At 35.5% G+C, this 20,869-nt stretch overlaps 1 protein-coding gene across 1 annotated transcript in view; it reads right to left on the bottom strand.

Annotated features, from left to right (window-relative positions):
- Positions 1-1,855: 1,855 nt before the first annotated feature.
- LOC131073268 (GDSL esterase/lipase At4g10955) overlaps positions 1,856-20,869 on the bottom strand; it is a 32,190-nt gene continuing 13,176 nt past the window's right edge. Inside the window, exon 2 of the mRNA XM_058009675.2 lies at positions 1,856-2,864. Coding sequence (XP_057865658.2) covers positions 1,883-2,864 — 982 coding nt within the window. The 3' untranslated portion in view covers positions 1,856-1,882. The remainder of the gene's footprint in view (positions 2,865-20,869) is intronic.

The raw sequence follows: 20,869 nt of genomic DNA, 5'->3' as shown, positions 1-20,869 counted from the left end.
TTTTAATTGCTTTCTTTGAGATTATCTATGAATTTTTAATTTGTGTTTTTTCAATATTATCTCCAATGGATTTATTTTCTCAAATTTTATTCCTTTTTTGGTCCATCAATTCCTTTTTTTGATTTACTTCCATTTTTGAAGATTTGTGCTCACTTGATTTATTTAATTGAATTAATTCTTTTTTCTTGATTTGTTTCCTTTTTTGAAGATTTATGGCAATTTGATTTATTTAATTAAATTAATTCCTCTTTTTGATGATTTAATGGCAAATTGATTTATTTAATTAAATATGCTAGGATATTTAATAAAATAAATAAGATAATTATTTAAAGTGATTTACGTGGAATGATTTAATTAATTAAATAAATATTTAATTAATATTGAGTGATTGATTTTGCCATGTGACATTGGATGATTAATGAATTAATTGTGTGCTCGAGATTGATTTAATTGCCTTTGGTTAAGACCTTGGTGATGTTGTCGAGATTAGGGGCTCATGATTTAGATGACCATTTTTAGGGTATTACACATAGGACCCGCTTTCATATTCTCATGAATTTTGATGAAGAAAAAAATGTGTAATTTTTCAAGGATTCGAAAGTCTTAAATTGGATATATGTTGAAAATGATTCCAAACTCTCTAAAAGAAGCCTTCCAAGAAAAGTGATCTTTAGTTTTTATTGTTTATTCTTCTATTAATCTAATTTTTCAAAATTTGGATTTCAAGTGGTTTCTAAACTAACCTAAAATCTAAGGTTAGATCTCCAAGTAAAGTGAATAAAGTTGCAAATTGTGTCTTCCTCTTTTAAGATTCTATAAGATTAATACTAATGCCTCTTCATGAGGTAGTCAAGGATCTTAAAGGATTAGTTGAATTGAAAGGGATAGTACTAGGTCAATTTACTTCTATTTTTCTTTAGCTACGGGCATTGCTACAAATACTCACATGAATGTTTGAATGTTGTATTAGTAGCTATGGAGAATGCTTTTGAGCTATGTTGGAAGAAGGTTATTTTTGAGATGGATTCAATGGTTTTGATTTTCCTTTTGAATAATGAGAAAAATCATTTGTTTTCCTAGAAGCTACCTCTTTATGCAGCTCAAAATCTTTGTCTGGTTTGAAATTTTGATTTTGCCTCAATTATTCATATTCCTCAAGAGTGGAATGTTGTTGTTGATTGTTTGGTTAAATGGGCTTTTGATGTTGATTGTAGACAGAGTGTTATAGATTGATGATATCTTTCTTTAGCACATAGCTCACAAACTTCTTTCACTTCTTCTCCACGATTCAAGCTTATGTAGTTTCCTGTATTGTTCTTGCCCTTTTTTTGTTTTCTTTTCTCCTTTGAGGCTTCCAAGGGATGCCTCTGTAAGAAGCCTCTTTGGATTTTTAATCTCTAGACTTTAAAGACAACTATTGTTATATAAAAAATGTTTATATAACTTTTTCAGTTTTCTAATATAATATGAATTTATCTTTTATAACCCCCCCCAAAAAAAAGCATTTAGAAAAACTATTTTTACCAAATTCAATGTTTATTTAAGCAATAAAAAATCCAAATTTTATTATAAACTATAACTATTCATCTTCATAAACTATTAAACAGTTTCCCCAAAATACACCCCTTGTCCATGCACTAAGCCCATAAAACTCAAGATTTAATGAAAATTAGAGAGGAAAAACATAAAATTACAAAACATAAAATTATATTACTAATCACATTCCATGATCATCCAAGAAAAGAAAATCAAAAGATTTAAAAAAAAATAACACAACCAGATTATAACATATAATATAATAAAATATTCAAAATATATATAATTCCGATAATAAGTGTCTTAGAACTGTGTAGCATAGTACTAGGGACCATATTTCTTCCCCTCAAGTTTGAGTGCGCGGGGCATTAACCGGAGCGACATATGCCTTGACCTTAAGATTGATGTTCCTCGACCACCATTGGCGAAGACAATGATTTTCCAGAGGGTGGAAAATTCCCGAGTCTTTGACAAACAGATTCGCAGAGGGGAGCAAATGCACGGGTGTTGTCTCTTGGGCTACTTCAAAACTGAAGAGGTACTTCATGCGCTCGTGAAGGGGTTTGCTTTTGTCCTTGTACATAGCTCCCATCACCTCAAAATAGCGGATGTAAGAGCAGGAAACGGGGTCATTCTTTCCGACATATATGTTGGGGTTCCAGCCGCTAACCCCAATGAAATCATTATATAACGCACACAATTTCTCATCATCTATCATCATAAAATCCAACGCATTAGGTGCACCAAAACCAAGAGAACGCCATATATCACGAACAGCTGCTAAATTTCTTCCAACCATTTCAAAGAATGTCAGCTCAGGAAGTCTTGGGGAAAGAAAGGGAGGATTGAATAGATGTGCCTCCATTTTATTTCTCTCTTCTTTCCCCATTTTTCTTGCAGCAACTGTTGCAATAGCAGCTCCCAGTGAGTGGCCAACAATCCAAATGTTGTGAGGCCCATGCCTCTTAATACACCTTTGCAAGTACTGTAAGCCAATGTCACCTCTGCTAATTGATTTGTGGCATGCATTGGCTGCTTTCCAATTGTGGAGAAAATCCTTTCCTTTAGGGATTGTACCTCTGAAGGCAACAACTTCTGAGGGAGGCTTCCCTTCATCTTTGCCTCTTCTGCTTTTTCCAACCCACTGGAAAACAGCTCCAAATATGACCTCTTGACCTCCTCTTGTTTCCATTATTTTTTCATATACCTTGAATTCAAGCAGTTTGCAACATTCATTGGCCATTTCTTCCTTTTCCTTGCCCTTTTCGAGTTGGTATACAACATTCACTAGGCAAGCGGCGATGCATCTCTTGTCGTTGGGATCATTCCTGCCATTTACCCATTACATACACCAATTATTTTCATGATTCGAACCTCACCTATAAACCAAAAATATTAACTTAACAACCAATATATAATTTACTACTTTGTTAATATATATGGCAAAAACAACCTCCAAAAGGCAAGCATTTATATTTCTAGTCACATTTCATGATCATTACATAAGAGAGTGGAAAAATCCAAAATATAAGTATTTCATTACCAAATCATAATATATAATACTGCATAGCATTGAAATATAAATCATTCATAAATACTATAGAAAAATTAGTAGGCATGAAAGTGCAATGCATTCATGTAGATTATTAGTCATCTCCTTTTCATTTGTCCCTATTTGGATGACTTGCATTAGTTTAAATGACATTAGGAATCTATTGAGTGATTTCAAGTAGAGGGATATATTCCTTGTCTTCAAGTTCAAATTAATTTGCCACTACAAAAAATGAGGATTGTTAGTGATTTTTTTATTTTTTTTCGATGGAGGTCTAGACTTATAAGCATGATAGCCTGTCGAGGGCACGATCTCGGCCCCATCCCTTATGATGTCGGAGCCTTGCACTCAACAAGACTTGATCCCTGGTGGGCTCATTTAGAGCCTTTCAACTTCACCAGTAGACCAAAGGACAATTGTTAGTGGTTTTGATAAATAAAGTAATTGAAAAAAGAATATGCTTGGATGTTTTCTTTTTGAAACTTTGTAATAAAAGAGTTACACCATCCATTTATGGAGGGACTAGACTCTTTATTCATATATATCTCAAATTAATCTCTTGAAAGAATCCTCCAAAGGGGAAGATGAAGAAAAGGTGTTCCATCGTGCACATTTAATAGACTTCTTCTGACCATATAAAATAATCGTAGTTCAAAAATCTTGAAAAAAAGGAAAACGATTAATTAGATGTACTTTCATTTTATCTATTCTCATCTTTTTGTTTAAATAGCTACTATTGCATTAGTAGTTCTTAGCTATGGTCTTATAATCAAGATATTATGAGCTCCATACCTCTAATTTATCCTTTCTATTTTTTTAAGATGATGTCAAATCTACTAAGAGATTCATGTTATTCCATAATTGTTGTGTAATTATGAAAAATTGAATTTTCCACAAAAAAATAAAATTAAAAAATTTACAATTGTAAGTCTCTAAAATGAAATAATTTTTGAGTAAGGCTCCTCTCTACCTCTGTCTCTTTTTGTTGTTTAAACACACCAACAAATGGCTTCAAATTGTATCAACCTTTTTCTTTTACATGAAATTTAATTAGAGTATACCATTCATTTTCCTTTTAGAGTAGATATACAATAATTGTAAGGCAAGTAAATATATTATTCTTGTCATTGGGATTTTTCCTATCATTTACACACTACACAATAATAATTTTTAAAGTTCCATCACAATTATTACAAATTAATAAGAGAATTATACATGTAGTTTATGCTAAAAATATAATTTTATTTAGAGTGTAGATATTTCAAATGACAAAACATAAATTCTCATATTATACACAAAAGAAAATGATGAAATAATTTCTTTCAAATCAATTGTATACATTTTTTAAATGATAATTTTGATTACACATAGGAATCCATCAATAGGGAGAGGAAAGTGAAAGTTTAGATTGCATCTTCAAAAACATTAAAACAATTAGGGTTGAGGAAATTATAGACCAAATAAGAGTGAAAGAGGATGAAGAAAGAGAATGAATGAAAATATATAAGAATAAAATATTCAATATATCTTTACTAAAATATAATCATATAAATAAATATTTCTTAAGTATATTTGAGTATGTATGTATAAGATAAATATATATGAAAGTAAAAGGTTGTATACAATTATACATATATACATATATATTCATATACACATAACAATGATAATATAAACATATATATTCATATACACATAACAATGATAATATATACATATATTTATTTCATAATTTAATATCAAGTAGTTGTATATGATCATATATATATATGAACATTTTATAAAAATCAAACTATAGAAGAAAGAAAATAAAATAAAGAGTAAGCAAGAAATTATGTGTATAATGAGGTTGAAAATATACACATATATAGATGCATAAAAATAATAAAATATTTATAGATAAAATAATGAAAATATAAGCATTGTATGTATGTATGTATGTGTAAAGATTTTGTAAATAAATTTGAGAGAGAGAAAGGGTCTACGTATTCTAAATCAAAAGAAATGTAAAAGGAATGAATAACTAAACATATCAATTAATAAATAGAATTATGTATAAAATCATAAATAATATTAAAAATCAATGAAAAAAATTGTATTTTTATTTTTATTTATATTTGTTGTTATTAAAAAATATGAAATATTATTCCATATCAAAAAATTAGCTCTCATATGAAAAATGTAGATTTTGAAGTTCCTCGCAGTCAAAACCGCTCCCACACAAAGTGATGAGGAAGTAGAGTGTTGGGTGGTTCTGGGAAAAAAAGCCAATATGCATAGGAACTCTCAAAGGCTATCTTTGGCTGCCAATGCTTGAAGTTTAGACAATAAGGGCAGACCTCTTCTGAGTGGCACCAAATATGCTTTTTTCCTATCATCTCTCTCCAACTCATTCAGCATTGTTGATTGCTCTGTGAGGAAAGTCCATGATTATAGAAATATTCTTAATGATAGATGGTTAAAATCAGTACAATATGGTTTTCTGCCACGATGGTAAAATTCTCACTGGCAGGCGGTAAATGCAGTATCCCTAGGGTTTTCTCCAACTCTCACAGGAATTTTCCATCTAATCAACCATTTAAAAAAGATAAAATATATTTGCCCCTGGTGATAGCCACTTTTGGCCAAGATGTAATTCTCGATAAGCAACTGAATAGGAAAGGCATTAAATTACCTTCGGACCTCCTGCATGATTACTGTGACTTCTTTTACAATAAGGTTATTATTGCTTTTTGGAATGGGCAACATTAGATCTTTGATGAAATGAAATAATGGTGGAAGAAGGAATTCTCCAATCAGGTAAGTATTACCAACCTAGGTTTTAACTTCATCACTTGTGCTAATTTGAATATTAAAGAAGAAATTTTAAGAGTGTGAAGTAAAATTGATAGAAGGATATGTCTTTAAATGTTTTGATTGGATGTCGAACTTTAATCCCAAAACTTTCCAAGCCAAGAAAGTTGTGAAATGGATAAATATAGGCCCTTTGCTGATAGAATTCCATTGCCCTAAAACTATGGATTTTATAGGCTCGCAATTAGGAGTCTTATTAGGAGTAGAAGGCTTGTATAAGGATTTGGCAAAATATATAAAGATCCTTATACAATTCGACTCTGAAACCCCAAATTTGAACCCAATCGAGTTAATTATTGAGAAGGGAAGTTGGTGTATATCCTTCTTATTTTATGAGGGTGAAGTCAACACCTCTAATATCTTCCTATGCAACCCACAGGATAGTGAGAAAGTCTCTGATTATAAGGACTTTGCTTCGAGCTCAGATAGTAGGGGAAAACTGAATTTGAATTTTGTAGAATGTTAGTCATCCTCTAGGGCTCCCACAATGAAAGAAATGATAGTCAAGAGTCAGAAAATCCTAATTCAATAGTAAGTATCCAAGATTCCCCAAGATTAATAAGACTTCCTAAATGGGACCAAATGGCATTCCCTCTTCACCACTAGTTAAGACATCTCCCATAGTAGATGAGAATTTAGGACATGTAAATAGTGTTGTGGGGGTTTGTAGTACGAGAATAAGTATTAATTACTCTAAGAATAGGGATATGAGGAAAGTGATCTCTAACATTAGAGCAGAATTATAAAAACTTTTGATAGGAGCAGAGGAATTCAAAGCGGGTGTGAGGAGCTATTGGATTTATTGGATCAACATATAGATCTAGAACATAAAGTAGTTAATTGCCCAACTCTGGATGAGATTAGAGATTTAGGTTTTTGGGTTGAGTGCCTCTTTGAACAATTCACGACTTTGGAAGAGGATGTTGGAGAGGTATAATTGGAAGAAGATCAACCTCTACAGGGTGATGATGGAGCCATAGGTGGAAGTAAGTTGGAGCTAGGTAATTGCTTCTAGAAGGAAAGTCTAAACTAGATCATGGTTCATCCTTGAAGAAGAGAGGTAGGAAATCTATAATTGAACTTAGAAATATGGAGAGAGAAGTAGTTGGGTAGGTTAAAATAACCTTGATTTTGAATGTAGGAAAGGGGATGTACCTTCTCACTCAGCCATAAAGATCATTACGTGGAATATTGGGGGCCTAATTGCCCCTAACAATCAACACATTATAAATAATTTCATCCTCACCTCTAAAGTAGATTTAAGCTTAGTCTAGGAGACCAAGCTTAATCAATCTGAGATTGAAAATTTTGAAAAAGAATTAGGCTACCTAGAGTGGGAAGTGATACCTACGAAAGGAGCCTTAGGGGGTCTGGGTATCATCTGGGATCCTAGAAGGATTACAATTAATAATATCTCAAGCAATAAATTTTGGATGTATTTCTCTATCAAACATCTTAGTTGCAATTTGAACTTCATCCTCTTCAATATTTATGGCCCTATACCTACAAATGAGAAGCTAATAGTATGGAATGAAGTTGGTCGGTTGTTAACATTGCACCTAGAATGGAATTGTTTTTTAAGGGGGGGGAATTCAATGCTATAGCTGACCTCTCAGAAAAATTGGGAGGACTAAGAAGCTAACCCCAAGCTCTAGTAAATTTTAGGAATTGGATCAATTTTCATAATATGATGGACATCAATACCGATAATGGTACCTTCACCTGGAATAACAGAAGGTAGGGTTTCAACAATATTGCAAAAATGTTAGATAGGTTCCTCTTCAAAGGTAATATCTTGGAATTTCATTATCTTCTCAAGACCTCCCTCCTTCCCATTTCAGGCTCAGACCATTTTTTTGGTGCAATTAACCATTGAAGAGGACTTAAAACCTAAGAGGCACACTTTCAAATTTGAGAAAATATGGATGAAAAATGATTCATTTTAGGAGAATGTAGAAATATGCTGGAAAGAGGTGGATGTTTTGGGATCAAAGCTTTACTATTTGTAACCAATATTAAATATATTAAGAGGAAACTTTTTCATTGGAATAAGGATAGGTTTGGTGATATCTTCACATCTAAGGACATAGAATCTTCCTTGGCCCTTCTCAATGATACAGTCATAAAGGAATGAATGAATTAAAATAGTTTCTTACTAGAAAAGGAGTTGCTCCATAAATATGAGGATATTCTCACTAAGGAGGAAATATTTTGGAGGCAGAAGTCCAAAGCAACTTGGATTTATGAAGGAGATCAAAACACAAAAAAATTTCATGCTACTACAAAATCTAGAAATAGGATTGACAAAATAACACATATTAGAGGCGAATCCGGGGTTACCCAAATGACCCAGGGGATATTGCTAAAGAAGAGGTATCTTATTTCAAAGATTATTAAGTAAAGAGATGTTCTCTGATCTCACGGGTCAATCCAACCTGCTTAATAACTGTTGGTATTTTGGTATGGTTTTATCATTGATGTCAAAGCCTAATAAAACTCTACCACTTTGGAGAATCAACAACATTCACCGGCAAGCAAGTGACTCATGCATAGTCACCGGTATCTGGTACACCGGGAAGATATAATGATCACCGGCACTTGGAATGATATGGAAAACACTTGGTCATGTTGAAGACATTGTGGGAACACTTTGTTTTGGAGTTTTGTTTATTGGTACATTAGCATTTGCATATTTGCTGTTACCGGCAAATAGGTGGAAGGTTACACTGGCAGGTTTATCTTTTCCAAATCAGCATGGCACGCTATGGAGATGATTAATTATTGTTGTAAATGCATTAAGCCAAAATGTTCAATCGGTTATTGCATTGGATATTGAATTGTTTGTAAAAAAAAATTATTATAATATCTTGTAGAGCCGACTTACTAAAATTGGTCTTAGGTTATGGTATAAATGTTATATCTTATTTGTAAGATCAAGTGTTGAATGCGAAAAAGGATTGTGTGAAGGTATATGTGAGAATAAGAAGAGCTATACACACAGACATCATTTGAAGATTTAAGGAGGGTTTTAGTGAAGACAATCAGAACTACAGCGGTACTGAATCTAGCATACGAAGATGCTATTTTGTGCAGTACATTCTTATTGGATTTAACCATCCAACTTTAGTCAGTGTGACTCCCATTTTGTGATTGAGTAGTGAGCTCTAGGCGCTTGGCCTTTCTGCATGTGCAGACCCCATTTATGTACATTTACTATCTACAGTAGTATCATTTGATTGTGGGTAAGGTTTCCCACCGTGGTTTTTCCCCTTGTAGGGTTTCCACTTACAAATATTGGTGATATGTGTTGTGGATGACTTTGTGTTTATGTTTCATGCACTAATCCTTACCGGTATAGCAATTAACTATTAAAACTGTCTATCGACATATTGAACTGGTTTACCGATATTAAGCATTAAGTTGGTTAAGTTGTTTTTGGTTTGAATTTATTTAACAACTGATTCACCCCCCCTCTCTCAGTTGTCTCCGGGACCTAACAATTGGTATCAGAGCTTAGTCCTCTTTTGTAGAAGTTTAACAGCTTGAGGAGATCCAATGTCTACTAATTATTTCAGGAAGGACAGTCCTAAACTTGATGGAACTAACTATGGCATATGGAACATCAGAATGGAGACACATCTAAATTGCATTGGAAAGGACATCTAGGATGTTACAAAGAATGGTTTTACTGCTCCTACTCAAAGTCAACCCACTCCACCCAACTTGACTAAAGATGAGGAAAATGATTGCAAAGCAAGAGAAGCACTTTTGAGTGCATTATCAGATCAACAAATCATGGGACTATTAGGTAGGTCTACTACTAAAGCTATTTGGGATCATTTGGAAACAGTGAATGAAGGAGATTCCATAGTCAAAATTGCAAAACTTGAAAGCTTCTGGGTCAGGTATGAACATTTGAAAATGGAAGAAGATGAAAGGATTTCTTCTTTTATGGAAAGAGTAAATGAGATTGTTTTGGGTATTAAATGTTGTGGAGGAACCTTAAGTGAAGATGAAATTGTTTCAAAAATTTTAAGAGGATTGCCACCGGCATATAAAATGAAAGTCACTGCTATGAATGGGTTAAGAACAATGCCTAATACATCAGTTACTAGGGATATATTAATTGGGAAACTTTCAACTTTTGAAATTGAAGAATTTGGTCCTGTTGCTACTATAAAGACAAATTTGGCCTTTAAAGCATCAACATCATCTGCTCCATCATTTGACAAATCTGATTGGAAAGCCTTTTATGCAAGAGAACTTGAAGAAAGAAGGAAAGAAAATGAAGAACTTGAAGAACTTGAAGCACTATTTGCAAGGAAAATACCTAAAGGTCTAGTTGGAAGTAAGTATGAAGGTAAAGCACCCTTTAAATGTTTTAACTATAATAAGATTGGTCATATGGCTTCGAGATGCCCTGATAGACATGTTAGACTAAGAGAAGAAGCTAGAAGAACATACAAGCCTAACCCTGAATATCAGAGATACAAATTTAAGAAGAATAAAGACAAATCTTCTTACATTGCTAATGAAGGTGTGACTGATGATTCTGATGAGGATCCAGTAGACAATGGATGGGTTTTTGTTGCTATAATAGAAGATCAATCGACACCTACTACTCAATCGGTAGTACAGGCCTTGGCAACTAAAGTTGAAGTAAAGGATGAATGGATCATTGATTCAAGATGCTCACATCATATGATAGGAGACAAAAGTAAATTCTTGAACTTTCAAGAATACAATGGAGGCTTAGTGAGATTTGGAGATGACAAAGCTTGTTCAATCAAAGGTAAGGGTACAATATCTCTTGATGGAAAGCATAACATTGACAATGTTTACTATGTTGAAGGATTAAAGCAAAATATTTTGAGTGTTGGTCAATTATTTGAGAAAGGATTTCAGTTACAATTAAAAAATGGAAAATGCAAAATCATGAATAGAACTAGTTTAGAAATTACAACTGGTAATCAGACTAGAGGTAATATCTTTCATTTGAATAACGGTGAAAAAACATGCTTGATTGCTCATATAGATGAAATTTAGTTATGGCATAAGAGACTCTGTCATGTAAACTTTGATTGCATGGTGAAGATCAGTACTACTGAGGTAGTTAGAGATTTACCTAAAATTATCAAACCTTATAATACAGTATGTAAGGAATGTCAATTTGCAAAACAAGTTAGAGCTATTTTAAAAAGTATTCCAAAAAAATCCAATAATGCTCTTGATTTAATTCACACTGATTTATGTGGTCCAACTAGAACTAAAATCTTACAAGGTGATAGACATTTCATGCTAATCATTGATGACTATTCTAGAATGTGTTGGGTTACTTTTCTTAGAGAAAAATCTGAAGCACTGGGAAAGTTCAAACTGTTCAAAGCAATTGTTGAAAATGAAACCGGTAAGAAAATCAAATGTTTAAGATCAGATCAAGGAGGTGAATTTACACCTAAGGAATTTAATACATTCTATGAAGTGAATGGAATCAGAAGACAACTATCAGCACCTCGGACACCACAGCAGAATGGAGTTATTGAAAGGAAAAATAGAACTATCTAGGATGCAACAAGAAGTATGTTATTAGAAGCAAACCTACCACATGTATATTAGAGAGAGGTAGTCAGTACAACAGTCTATACATTCAACAAAGTTCACATCAAAGGTGAAACTGGTAAGACCCCTCATGAACTATGGTTTGGTAATACTCCTACTCTTAAGTATTTCAGAATTTTTGGAAGTAAATGTTATATCAGAAGAGATGAGTATATTAGCAAATTTGATCCTAGAAGTGATGAAGGAATATTTCTTGGTTATTCATCTAAGAGAAAGGCATATAGATGTTTTAACAAAAGATTGCAAAAAATTGTTGAAAGTACAAATGTAAAGATTGATGAACAATTCAGAGGAACTTCAAGGTATATAGACTTTGAACCGGCAATAGAAATTTTGACAAATGAACCTACACTAAATCCACCAGTACAGAATGAAGATCCAGTTACCTCGGTAACATCTAAGGATTCCACTATAACTGAGGAACAACAACAAACAAAGACACCCCAGCATGTAAGACTGAATCATTCTGACGATTAGATAATTGGAAACAATTTTAAAGGAGTTATGATAAGAGGAAGATTGGCAAATGAAGAGGTATTTCTTATTTCTCAAATTGAACCATCATATGTTAATGACGCATGTGAAGATAAATTTTGGATTAAAGCTATGGAAGAAGAATTAGAACAGATTGAGAAAAACAACACTTGGACATTAGTTCCCTGGCCTAAAGATAAAAATGTAATTGGAACCAAATGGGTTTTTAGAAACAAACTTAATGAAGATGGTAAGGTTGTCAGAAATAAAGCAAGACTAGTGTGTAAGGGATATTCTCAAAAGGAAGGAGTTGATTACAATGAAACCTTTGCACCGGTAGCTAGAATTCAGGCAGTCAGATTATTTTTGGCTTTTGCAGCACACAAGAACTACAAAGTTCATCAAATGGATATTAAATGTGCATTTTTAAATGGAGATCTTGGAGAGGAAGTGTACATTGAACAACCTGAAGGATTTTCTTTACAAGATGACAATGATATGGTTTGTAGGTTAAGAAAAGCTTTGTATGGAGTGAAACAAGCTCCAAGAGCTTGGTATGCAAGATTGGATAAGTATCTTTTAAAGATTGGTTTTACTAAAGGAAATGCAGACAACAATTTATATTATAAAGTAAATAATGATGACATCTCGATTATAGAAGTATTTGTTGATAATATAATCTTTGGAGGAGAAGATGGATTATGTAAAGAATTTTCTATTAAAATGCAGTAAGAATTTGAAATGTCTATGATTGGAGAAATAAAATTCTTTTTAGGATTGTAGATTTCACAAACTGATAGAGGTATATTCTTGAGTCAATCCAAGTACTTGAAAGTGTTACTAAAGAAATTTGGGATGGAAAACTCTAAACCGGTAAGCACACCTATGACAACAAATGACAAATTATCACTAAGGGATGAGTCTACACTTGTTAATCCAACTAGATACAAATCTATGATAGGAGGTTTACTGTATTTGACACAAACTAGACCTAATAGTATGAATGCAGTATGTATTGTTTCAAGATTTCAAAGTAATCCTAGAGAAAATCATGAATCAACAGTAAAAAGGATTTTCCGGTACTTACAAGGCACTCTAAATCTTGGATTATGGTACCCTGGAGATGAAAACTTTGAATTATGTGCATACACATATGCAAATTGGGCAGGAGATGTGGATGATAGAAAAAGCACCACCGGTGGAGCATTCTTTCTTGGAAACAGATTAGTTTCTTGGTTGAGTAAGAAACAAAGTTGTACATCTTTATCAATAGTAGAATAAGAATATGTTGTAGCAACAATTAACTGTACACATGTACTATGGCTTAAGCAAATGTTGAAAGACATAAAGGTAAAAGGCAATGAACCTATTACTATCTATTGTGATAACACTACAACAATTGATATATCTAAGAATCCAGTATTACATTCTAAAACCAAACATGTTTCTATCAAACTAAATTTTCTAAGGGAAAATGTTGAAGCAAAGGAGATAAAACTGGTTTATGTGAATACTAAAGAGTAGATTGTAGATATTTTCACTAAACCTTTGCCTAAGGAGACTTTTGAATATCTCCGAGATCATCTTGGAGTCATACTTGCACCGGTAGAGACTTAGACAGTTGATGATTGTCATCAATCGACAAAATTAATAGAGAAATCTTTTTTTCGGCTTTGATGGGAAGCTACTTCTTAGGGGGAGTAGTTGGTATATTGAATTGATTGGTATTTTGTATATGAACTTGGTTTTAATGTAACATTGGCATTTGATGTCAAAGGGGGAGAGATTGGTATGGAAAAACTTTGCAAAACACAAGGAAAACACATGTTGCTCCTAGGGGTAGAGATTATTACTCTCTGTATTTGTATTTTGATTTTTGGTTATGATCTCTTTTTGGAGATTGTTGGTTTTTGGTATTTGGCATTTCTGTTTTGGCACTTTGATGGTTTTTCCATCTTGTGTTGCCATCAATGCCAAAGGGGGAGATTGTTGGTATTTTGGTATGGTTTTGTCATTGATGTCAACACCTACTAAAACTCTAGCACTTTGGAGAATCAGCAACATTCACCGGCAAGCAAGTGACTCATGCATAGTCATGGGTATCTGGTACACCGACAAGATATAATGATCACCGGCACTTGGAATGATATGGAAAACACTTGGTCATGTTGAAGACATTGTGTGAACACTTTGTTTTGGAGTTTTGTTTATTGGTACACTAGCATTCACATATTTGTTGTTACCAGCAAATAGGTGCAAGGTTACACCAGTAGGTTTATCTTTTCCAGATCAGCATGGTACGCTATGGAGATGATTAATTATTGTTGTAAATGCATTAAGCCAACATGTTCAATCGGTTATTACATCGGATATTGTATTGTTTGTAAAATGTCTTTATTGTAGTATCTTGTAGGGCCGACCTACTAAAATTGGTCTTAGGTTATGGTATAAATGTAAGATCTTATTTGTAAGATTAAGTGTGGAATGCGAAAAAGGATTGTGTGAAGGTATATGCGAGAATAAGCAGAGCTATGCATGCAGACATCATTTTAAGATTGAAGGAGGCTTTTTGTGAAGATAATCAGAACTACACTGGTACTGAATCCAGCATATGAAGATGCTATTTTGTGCAGTACATTCTTATTTAATTTAACCATCCAACTGTAGTCAGTGTGACTCCCATTTTGTGATTGAGCAGTAAGCTCTAGGCACTTGGCCTTTTTGCATGTGCAGACCCCATTTATGTACACTTACTATCTGCAGTAGTATCATCTGACTGTGGGTAAGGTTTCCCACCGTGGTTTTTCCCCTTACAGAGTTTCCACATATGAATATTGGTGTTATGTGTTGTGGATAACTTTGTGTTTATGTTTCATGCACTAATCCTTACTGGTATAGAAATTAACTATTAATACTATCTACCAGGATATTGAACTGGTTTACCGGTATTAAGCATTAAGTTGGTTAAGTTGTTTTTGGTTTGAATTTATTTAACAACTGATTCACCCCTAGTGTAGGATCACCCTTCTAAGCTCTTCCTCCTTCATTTTTTTGTTGGTTTTATGCTTCTTTTGAAGCCATTGTATATAAAATAAAGAGCCATGTGCTCATTGGTCCTAGTTAGGGTCCTAGTTGAGGTCTTAGGGTCATGAGTAAAAAATTGAGATTTTCTTGGAAATAGGGGGTGTGTGTGCATTTGAGGTGTTTAGGGGTCCCTCATAGCATGGTGGAGTCCTTAGGTTGGCCCAATGTGGGTCTAGGAGTCAAGAAAAGCAACATTGGGAAAGTTGCTCAAAAGTTGCAAAAGTTGCATGACAACTTTTAAAAGTTGTCAAGCAACTTTTCCACCATGAGGCCAAAAATTTTAGTTTGGCATGGACAACCCTAATAAGGGCACATAGAATAAAGAGAGGGTAGTATAAGTACTTCTAAACCCTAAGTTGATAGGTTGGATGTCAGACATTGTACGGCCCAAGTAAGAAAAGCTTGACTGTGACTGTTTGTTGGTTACCAGTCAGTTTGAATGAAGCAACCCAGCAAGTTAATGGATTGATTTGCATGTAAAACTATGTGGAGTGTCTTCTCTGGTGTAAATACTTTCATTGTGAGCAATTAGATTAGGTTTTTATTTTCAGGTTGTGTGTGTTTGTAAATAGTTTGTAAATTGCCTTCTCACTGTCCAGTTTTGGACTAGTTTGTGCAAATGGAATCATAACTCCATTCCCCATTGTGGAATCACCATGAAACCATGGGGAAAGGGAGATAAGACCTTGTACCATAGTTCAATGCAAGTAGGTCCCTTGAAAATGCAAGGAAACCATTTGAAGACCCATTCCTAGGCGAGACTGGACAGTGCCCAATTAGGAATGGTTGTTGGTGCAGAGGTCTTGGAGAGCAAGGTTGGTCAAAGGATAGTGCACCATTTGGAGGAGGTGAGAGGAGTGTGTGAAGCACCACTAGTGTGAAGGAGGAGCCTCCACCAATCCAAAAAAGGTGGCTAAAACACAAAACCTCCACTGTGACCCAGGCAGACAATAAAAACCCTCACAAAACCCTTAAAAACCCCAAAATTTGCCCAAGGTACTATACGGCCACATGGAGGCCCAAAACTAGATAAATCCTTGAGCCCTTGCCAAATGAATGGTAGTCCATTTTGGGAGTTTGGGTAGTTTGTGCATCATTTGTGAGAGGGAGCCCTAAAGGACCAGGTAGGAGGCCTAATTGGTCCTAATCCTTGTAGCCCTATTTTGTAGGCAAAACACAAAATAGTGAAATCGGTAGGAGGGATGAAGGTTGTAACTTGTTGGGGGCACATGGATGGATGTAAAACATGGTTTAAGACCTGTCCTAACCTTTCTAAGACCTTGGAAGGTGTAGATCAAGCCTAGCCCTTATTAGCCATAGTAAGGGGTTTTGAGTCTCATGAGTAGGTGAGACCTTAGGAGAAGCATTGCAACTCATTGGTGGGTGGAATTGGTCAAGGTCAAGGGATTCCTCAAGAAAAGGAAGTACTAGAGACCCTAGGGTGTGTAAAGGACACCAGGTGATCCAAGGAAAGGATTCAAGAGCATGGACTAGGCTAGTCTATCCCAAACACCATCCCATTAGATTGGTATCAGAGAAAGTTAAAGATTTGTTGGACTGTGTATGTCTCTATATACTAGTGAATCGGTAGGGGAGAGAAGAATGGTCACTAATGCAGAGCTGGCTAGGGAGGTAGAAAAGAAGAAGGAGAAGAATAGACTCCTCGAAGAAGAAATGAGTGAGATAAGGGATAAACTGTAAGAAGTGGTGGATCAGAGGACACAAGGACCTTGGGGTGAAGATACCAAGGATAAAGGCAAGAAAACCATTGACATAGATGACATTATACCTGAACCACATCCCTTGTTTAATGAAGAACCATTTGTGAAGGATATCAAGGCTTTGAACACCAAAGATTTTGAAGGATTGCCACATTTCAGTGGAAGGATGGACATTGACACTGTCATGGAATGGATTGAGGGAATGGAAAACCACTTTGAGTGTGAGGGAGTGATAGAGGCTCAAAATGTTAAGGTTGCCAAATCAAGATTAAGGGGAGCAACTTTGACATAGTGGAAGTACTTGCAAGAAGAGAGAGTTAGCATGGGGAAGCTACATATTGCCAATTGGAAGGCCATGGTGAGCAAGATCAAAGAGAACTACTTACCAGAGGATTATGAAGTCCAACTTCATAAGAAGAGACAAGGTTTGAAGTAGAAAGACCTTGATGTGACCTCCTACACCGAAGAGTTTCAAAAACTTTGTCTTAGATCCAAAGTCCAAGAAGATGAATCTATTAAGGTGGCTAGGTATCTAAGTGGCCTAAAGTGGAACATTCAAGAGGAGATAAGCCTATGGACTCATACTATTGTTCAAAAATGTCATCAGCTTACTGCCAAGGTGGAAGAGAGGAACAAAAGGAAAGGAGACTCCAATAAAAGGGGTAAAGGCAAAGGTAGAGACCAAATGAACCACCGAGGTAGTTACCAAAGTAAGTCAAACAAGCAAAGGAACCAAGGAGAAGCCAAGTTAACTGAACATGGCAGTGAAACCAATCTTAGAGGAGGCCATTCTAGAGGAAGAAGTGCACAAGGTGGTCCAAGTAGGGGTAGAGGTACCAATAGAGGTAACTCCTACTTTGCAACTATGAAGTGTTACAACTGTGGACAATTGGGACACCTGGCATATAGATGCCCTAACAAGCCTACCTCATCAAACAGTGGAAAGAGGGTTACTTATGCTCATGAAGACTCTTCAAGCAACAAGACACCATATGTGGACCAGATTGAATTAGAGATTGGAGAAAATCTGATGTTCAATAGGACTTTGATCAGAAAGCCAGTTAAGGAGGAACCCAAACATAGGAGAGCATTGTTTAGGGTGAGATACAAAGTTCTTGGTAAAGTGTGCAAGGTGATAGTTGATTCAGGCTCAACTGACAACATCATATCAGAAGAGGTAGTCAGGAAGTTGAAACTCACAAGAATACCCCACACTAGCCCTTACAAGGTGACTTGGTTGAACAAAGGACAGAGTGTTCTAGTCAATGAATAGACTTGGGTAGAGTTTTCTATAGGAGGATATAAGGATAAGATCCTCTGTGATGTGTTTCCTATGGATGCTTGTCATCTGCTGCTAGGAAGACCCTGGCAATTTGATAGGAAGGTGATCTATGATGGAGAGGAGAACTCCATATCATTCAAGAAGGATAGCAAGACCTTCAAGATTCAATCCTTGATGGAGGATGAAGAGGGAACTTCAAAAACACCTAGTGTCTTATTGGCTACTGGTAAAGAGTTCTTAAACTTGCTACATGAGGAGGAGATAGTGAAGTGTGCCATCTTTGTGAAACCAAAGGAGGAAGAAGACAAGTTGCAGGTAGAAGTACCTAAGGAGGTGAAGCAAATGCTACAAGAGTATAAGGACATAGTGAGTGATGGAGCACCTGCAACACTCCCACCTAGAAGGTCTATAAGCCATCAAATAGACTTTGTACCAGGAGCATCCCTACCTAACAAGGTAGCATATAAGCTCACACCTGATCAGAACAAGGAGGTAGCAAGGTAAGTGCAAGAGTTATTGGAACAAGGACTGATTAAGAAGAACATCAACCCATGTGCAGTCCCGGTAGTGCTAGCATCAAAGAAAGGAGGCAAGTGGAGACTATGCACTAACTCAAGGGCAATAAATAGGATCACCATAAGGTATAGGTTTCCTATTCCTAGAATAGAGGATTTGATGGACTGTCTAGGAGGTGCTATGTATTTCACCAAATTGGACCTTAAAAGTGGTTATCACCAGATTAGAATCAAGGAGGGTGATGAGTGGAAGACTGCTTTCAAGACCACAAAAGGATTGTATGAATGGCTTGTGATGCCATTTGGACTCACCAATGCCCCAAGCACCTTCATGAGGTTGATGAATGAGGTGTTAAAATATTTCACAAGAAGGTTTGTGGTGGTGTACCTAGATGACATACTCATCTATAGCAGAACCAAAAAGGAGCACCTTGAGCATTTGAGGTTAGTCTTAGAGAGGTTACATGAGGAGAAGTTATCCATCAACCTAGAGAAGTGTGACTTCTTGAAGAAAGAGCTGGTCTACTTAGGATTTGTGGTGTCTAAGGGAACCTTGAAGATGGATCCAAGCAAAGTGGAGGCAATCTTGAATTGGCCTGCACCTAGAATAGGGACTAAAGTTAGGAGTTTCCATGGATTAGCTCAATTCTATAGGAAGTTTGTGAGGAACTTTAGTGGCATATGTGCACCAGTCCTTGACACCATAAAAGGAGGCCTTAAAACTAAGTTTAAATGGACTAAGCAGGCTAATAAAGCATTTCAATCGTTGAAGCAAGAAGTAGCCACAAAACCTATCCTTCTCCTACCTACCTTCGATAAACTATTCACATTGGAGTGTGATGCAAGTGGAATTGTAGTAGGTGGTGTATTGAGTCAAGAGGGAAGACCTGTGGCATTTTTCAATGAGAAGCTTAATGAAACAAAGAAGAAGTACTCAGCCTATGACCTAGAGTTGTATGCATTAGTGTAGTCTCTAAAGAAATGGAGGCATTACCTACTTCCAAAGGAATTTGTGGTGTTCACAGACAACCAGGCATTGAGCTACATTAACACTCAAGAGAAGCTTAGCAATAGGCATTTAAAATGGATGGAATACCTCCAATCCTTCACCTTCACCATCAAGCATAAGAAGGGGCAACTTAACAAGGTGGTAGATGCATTAAGCAAGAAGTTGTTGATAGTTCAAGAACTATAGTTGCAGAGCATAGGAATAGAAGGTTTCAAGGACCTCTATGAAGGAGATGAAGACTTCTCATCATCTTACAAGGTTTTTAAGGAGTTTGAGAACCATTTCCATGGTGAGTATGCAGATTACACTCTCCAAAATGGTCTCTTTTATCAAAGGTAATCAGTTGTGTGTACCAAGAAGATCCATGAGGGAAAGCCTCATCCAAGAGAAACACAATGGCAGTTTAAGTGGACACTTTGGAGTCAACAAAACCTTGGATTTAGTACAGAGGTACTAATATTGGCCAAAGTTGCTAAGGGATGTGAAAAGATATGTAGAACAATGTGGTGTATGCTAAAGAGCAAAAGGAGGATCAAGCAATGCTGGTCTCTATCAACCATTGCCGGTCCCTAATAGGCCCTGGGAATGTATAAGCATGGACTTCGTAGTAGGACTTCCCAAGACAAAGACAGGTATGGATAGCATCTATGTGGTAGCAGATAGATTTTCCAAAATGAGCCATTTCATTTCATGTAAAACTACACATGATGCTAGCTATGTTGCACATCTCTTCTTTAAAGAGATTGTTAGGATTCATGGACTCCCTTTAAGCATTGTTTCAGACAGGGAAAACAAGTTCATGGGCCATTTTTGGCAAACATTATGGAGGAGACTTGGAACTAATCTCTCATTTAGCTCAGCTTACCATCCACAAATAGATGGTCAAACTGAAGTCATTAATAGGGTGTTAGGCAATTTGTTGAGGTGTTTAACTAAGGAGTATGGGTAGGCATGGGACCTAGTCATTCCACAAGCAGAGTATGCATATAATGACAGTGTGAATAGGACCACTGGTAGAAGTCCTTTTGAGGTTGTCTATGGTAGACATCCAAGAGGAGTGTGTGAGTTGAGAAACCTTGGTACCTTGGAAATGAAGAGAGGGCAAGTAGAGGACTTCACCCAAACCATCAAGGAAGTCCAAGAGAAATTTAAGAAAGCCATCCTTGAATCCACTCAAAAAATAAAGGCCAAAATGGATGAGAAAAGGAGAGATGTTCAGTTCAA

The sequence above is a fragment of the Cryptomeria japonica genome, chromosome 5 (assembly GCF_030272615.1).
Source record: "Cryptomeria japonica chromosome 5, Sugi_1.0, whole genome shotgun sequence".
Lineage (NCBI taxonomy): Eukaryota > Viridiplantae > Streptophyta > Pinopsida > Cupressales > Cupressaceae > Cryptomeria > Cryptomeria japonica.
Note: the sequence above shows the minus strand (reverse complement) of the source record. Positions and strands in the feature narration are given on the sequence as shown.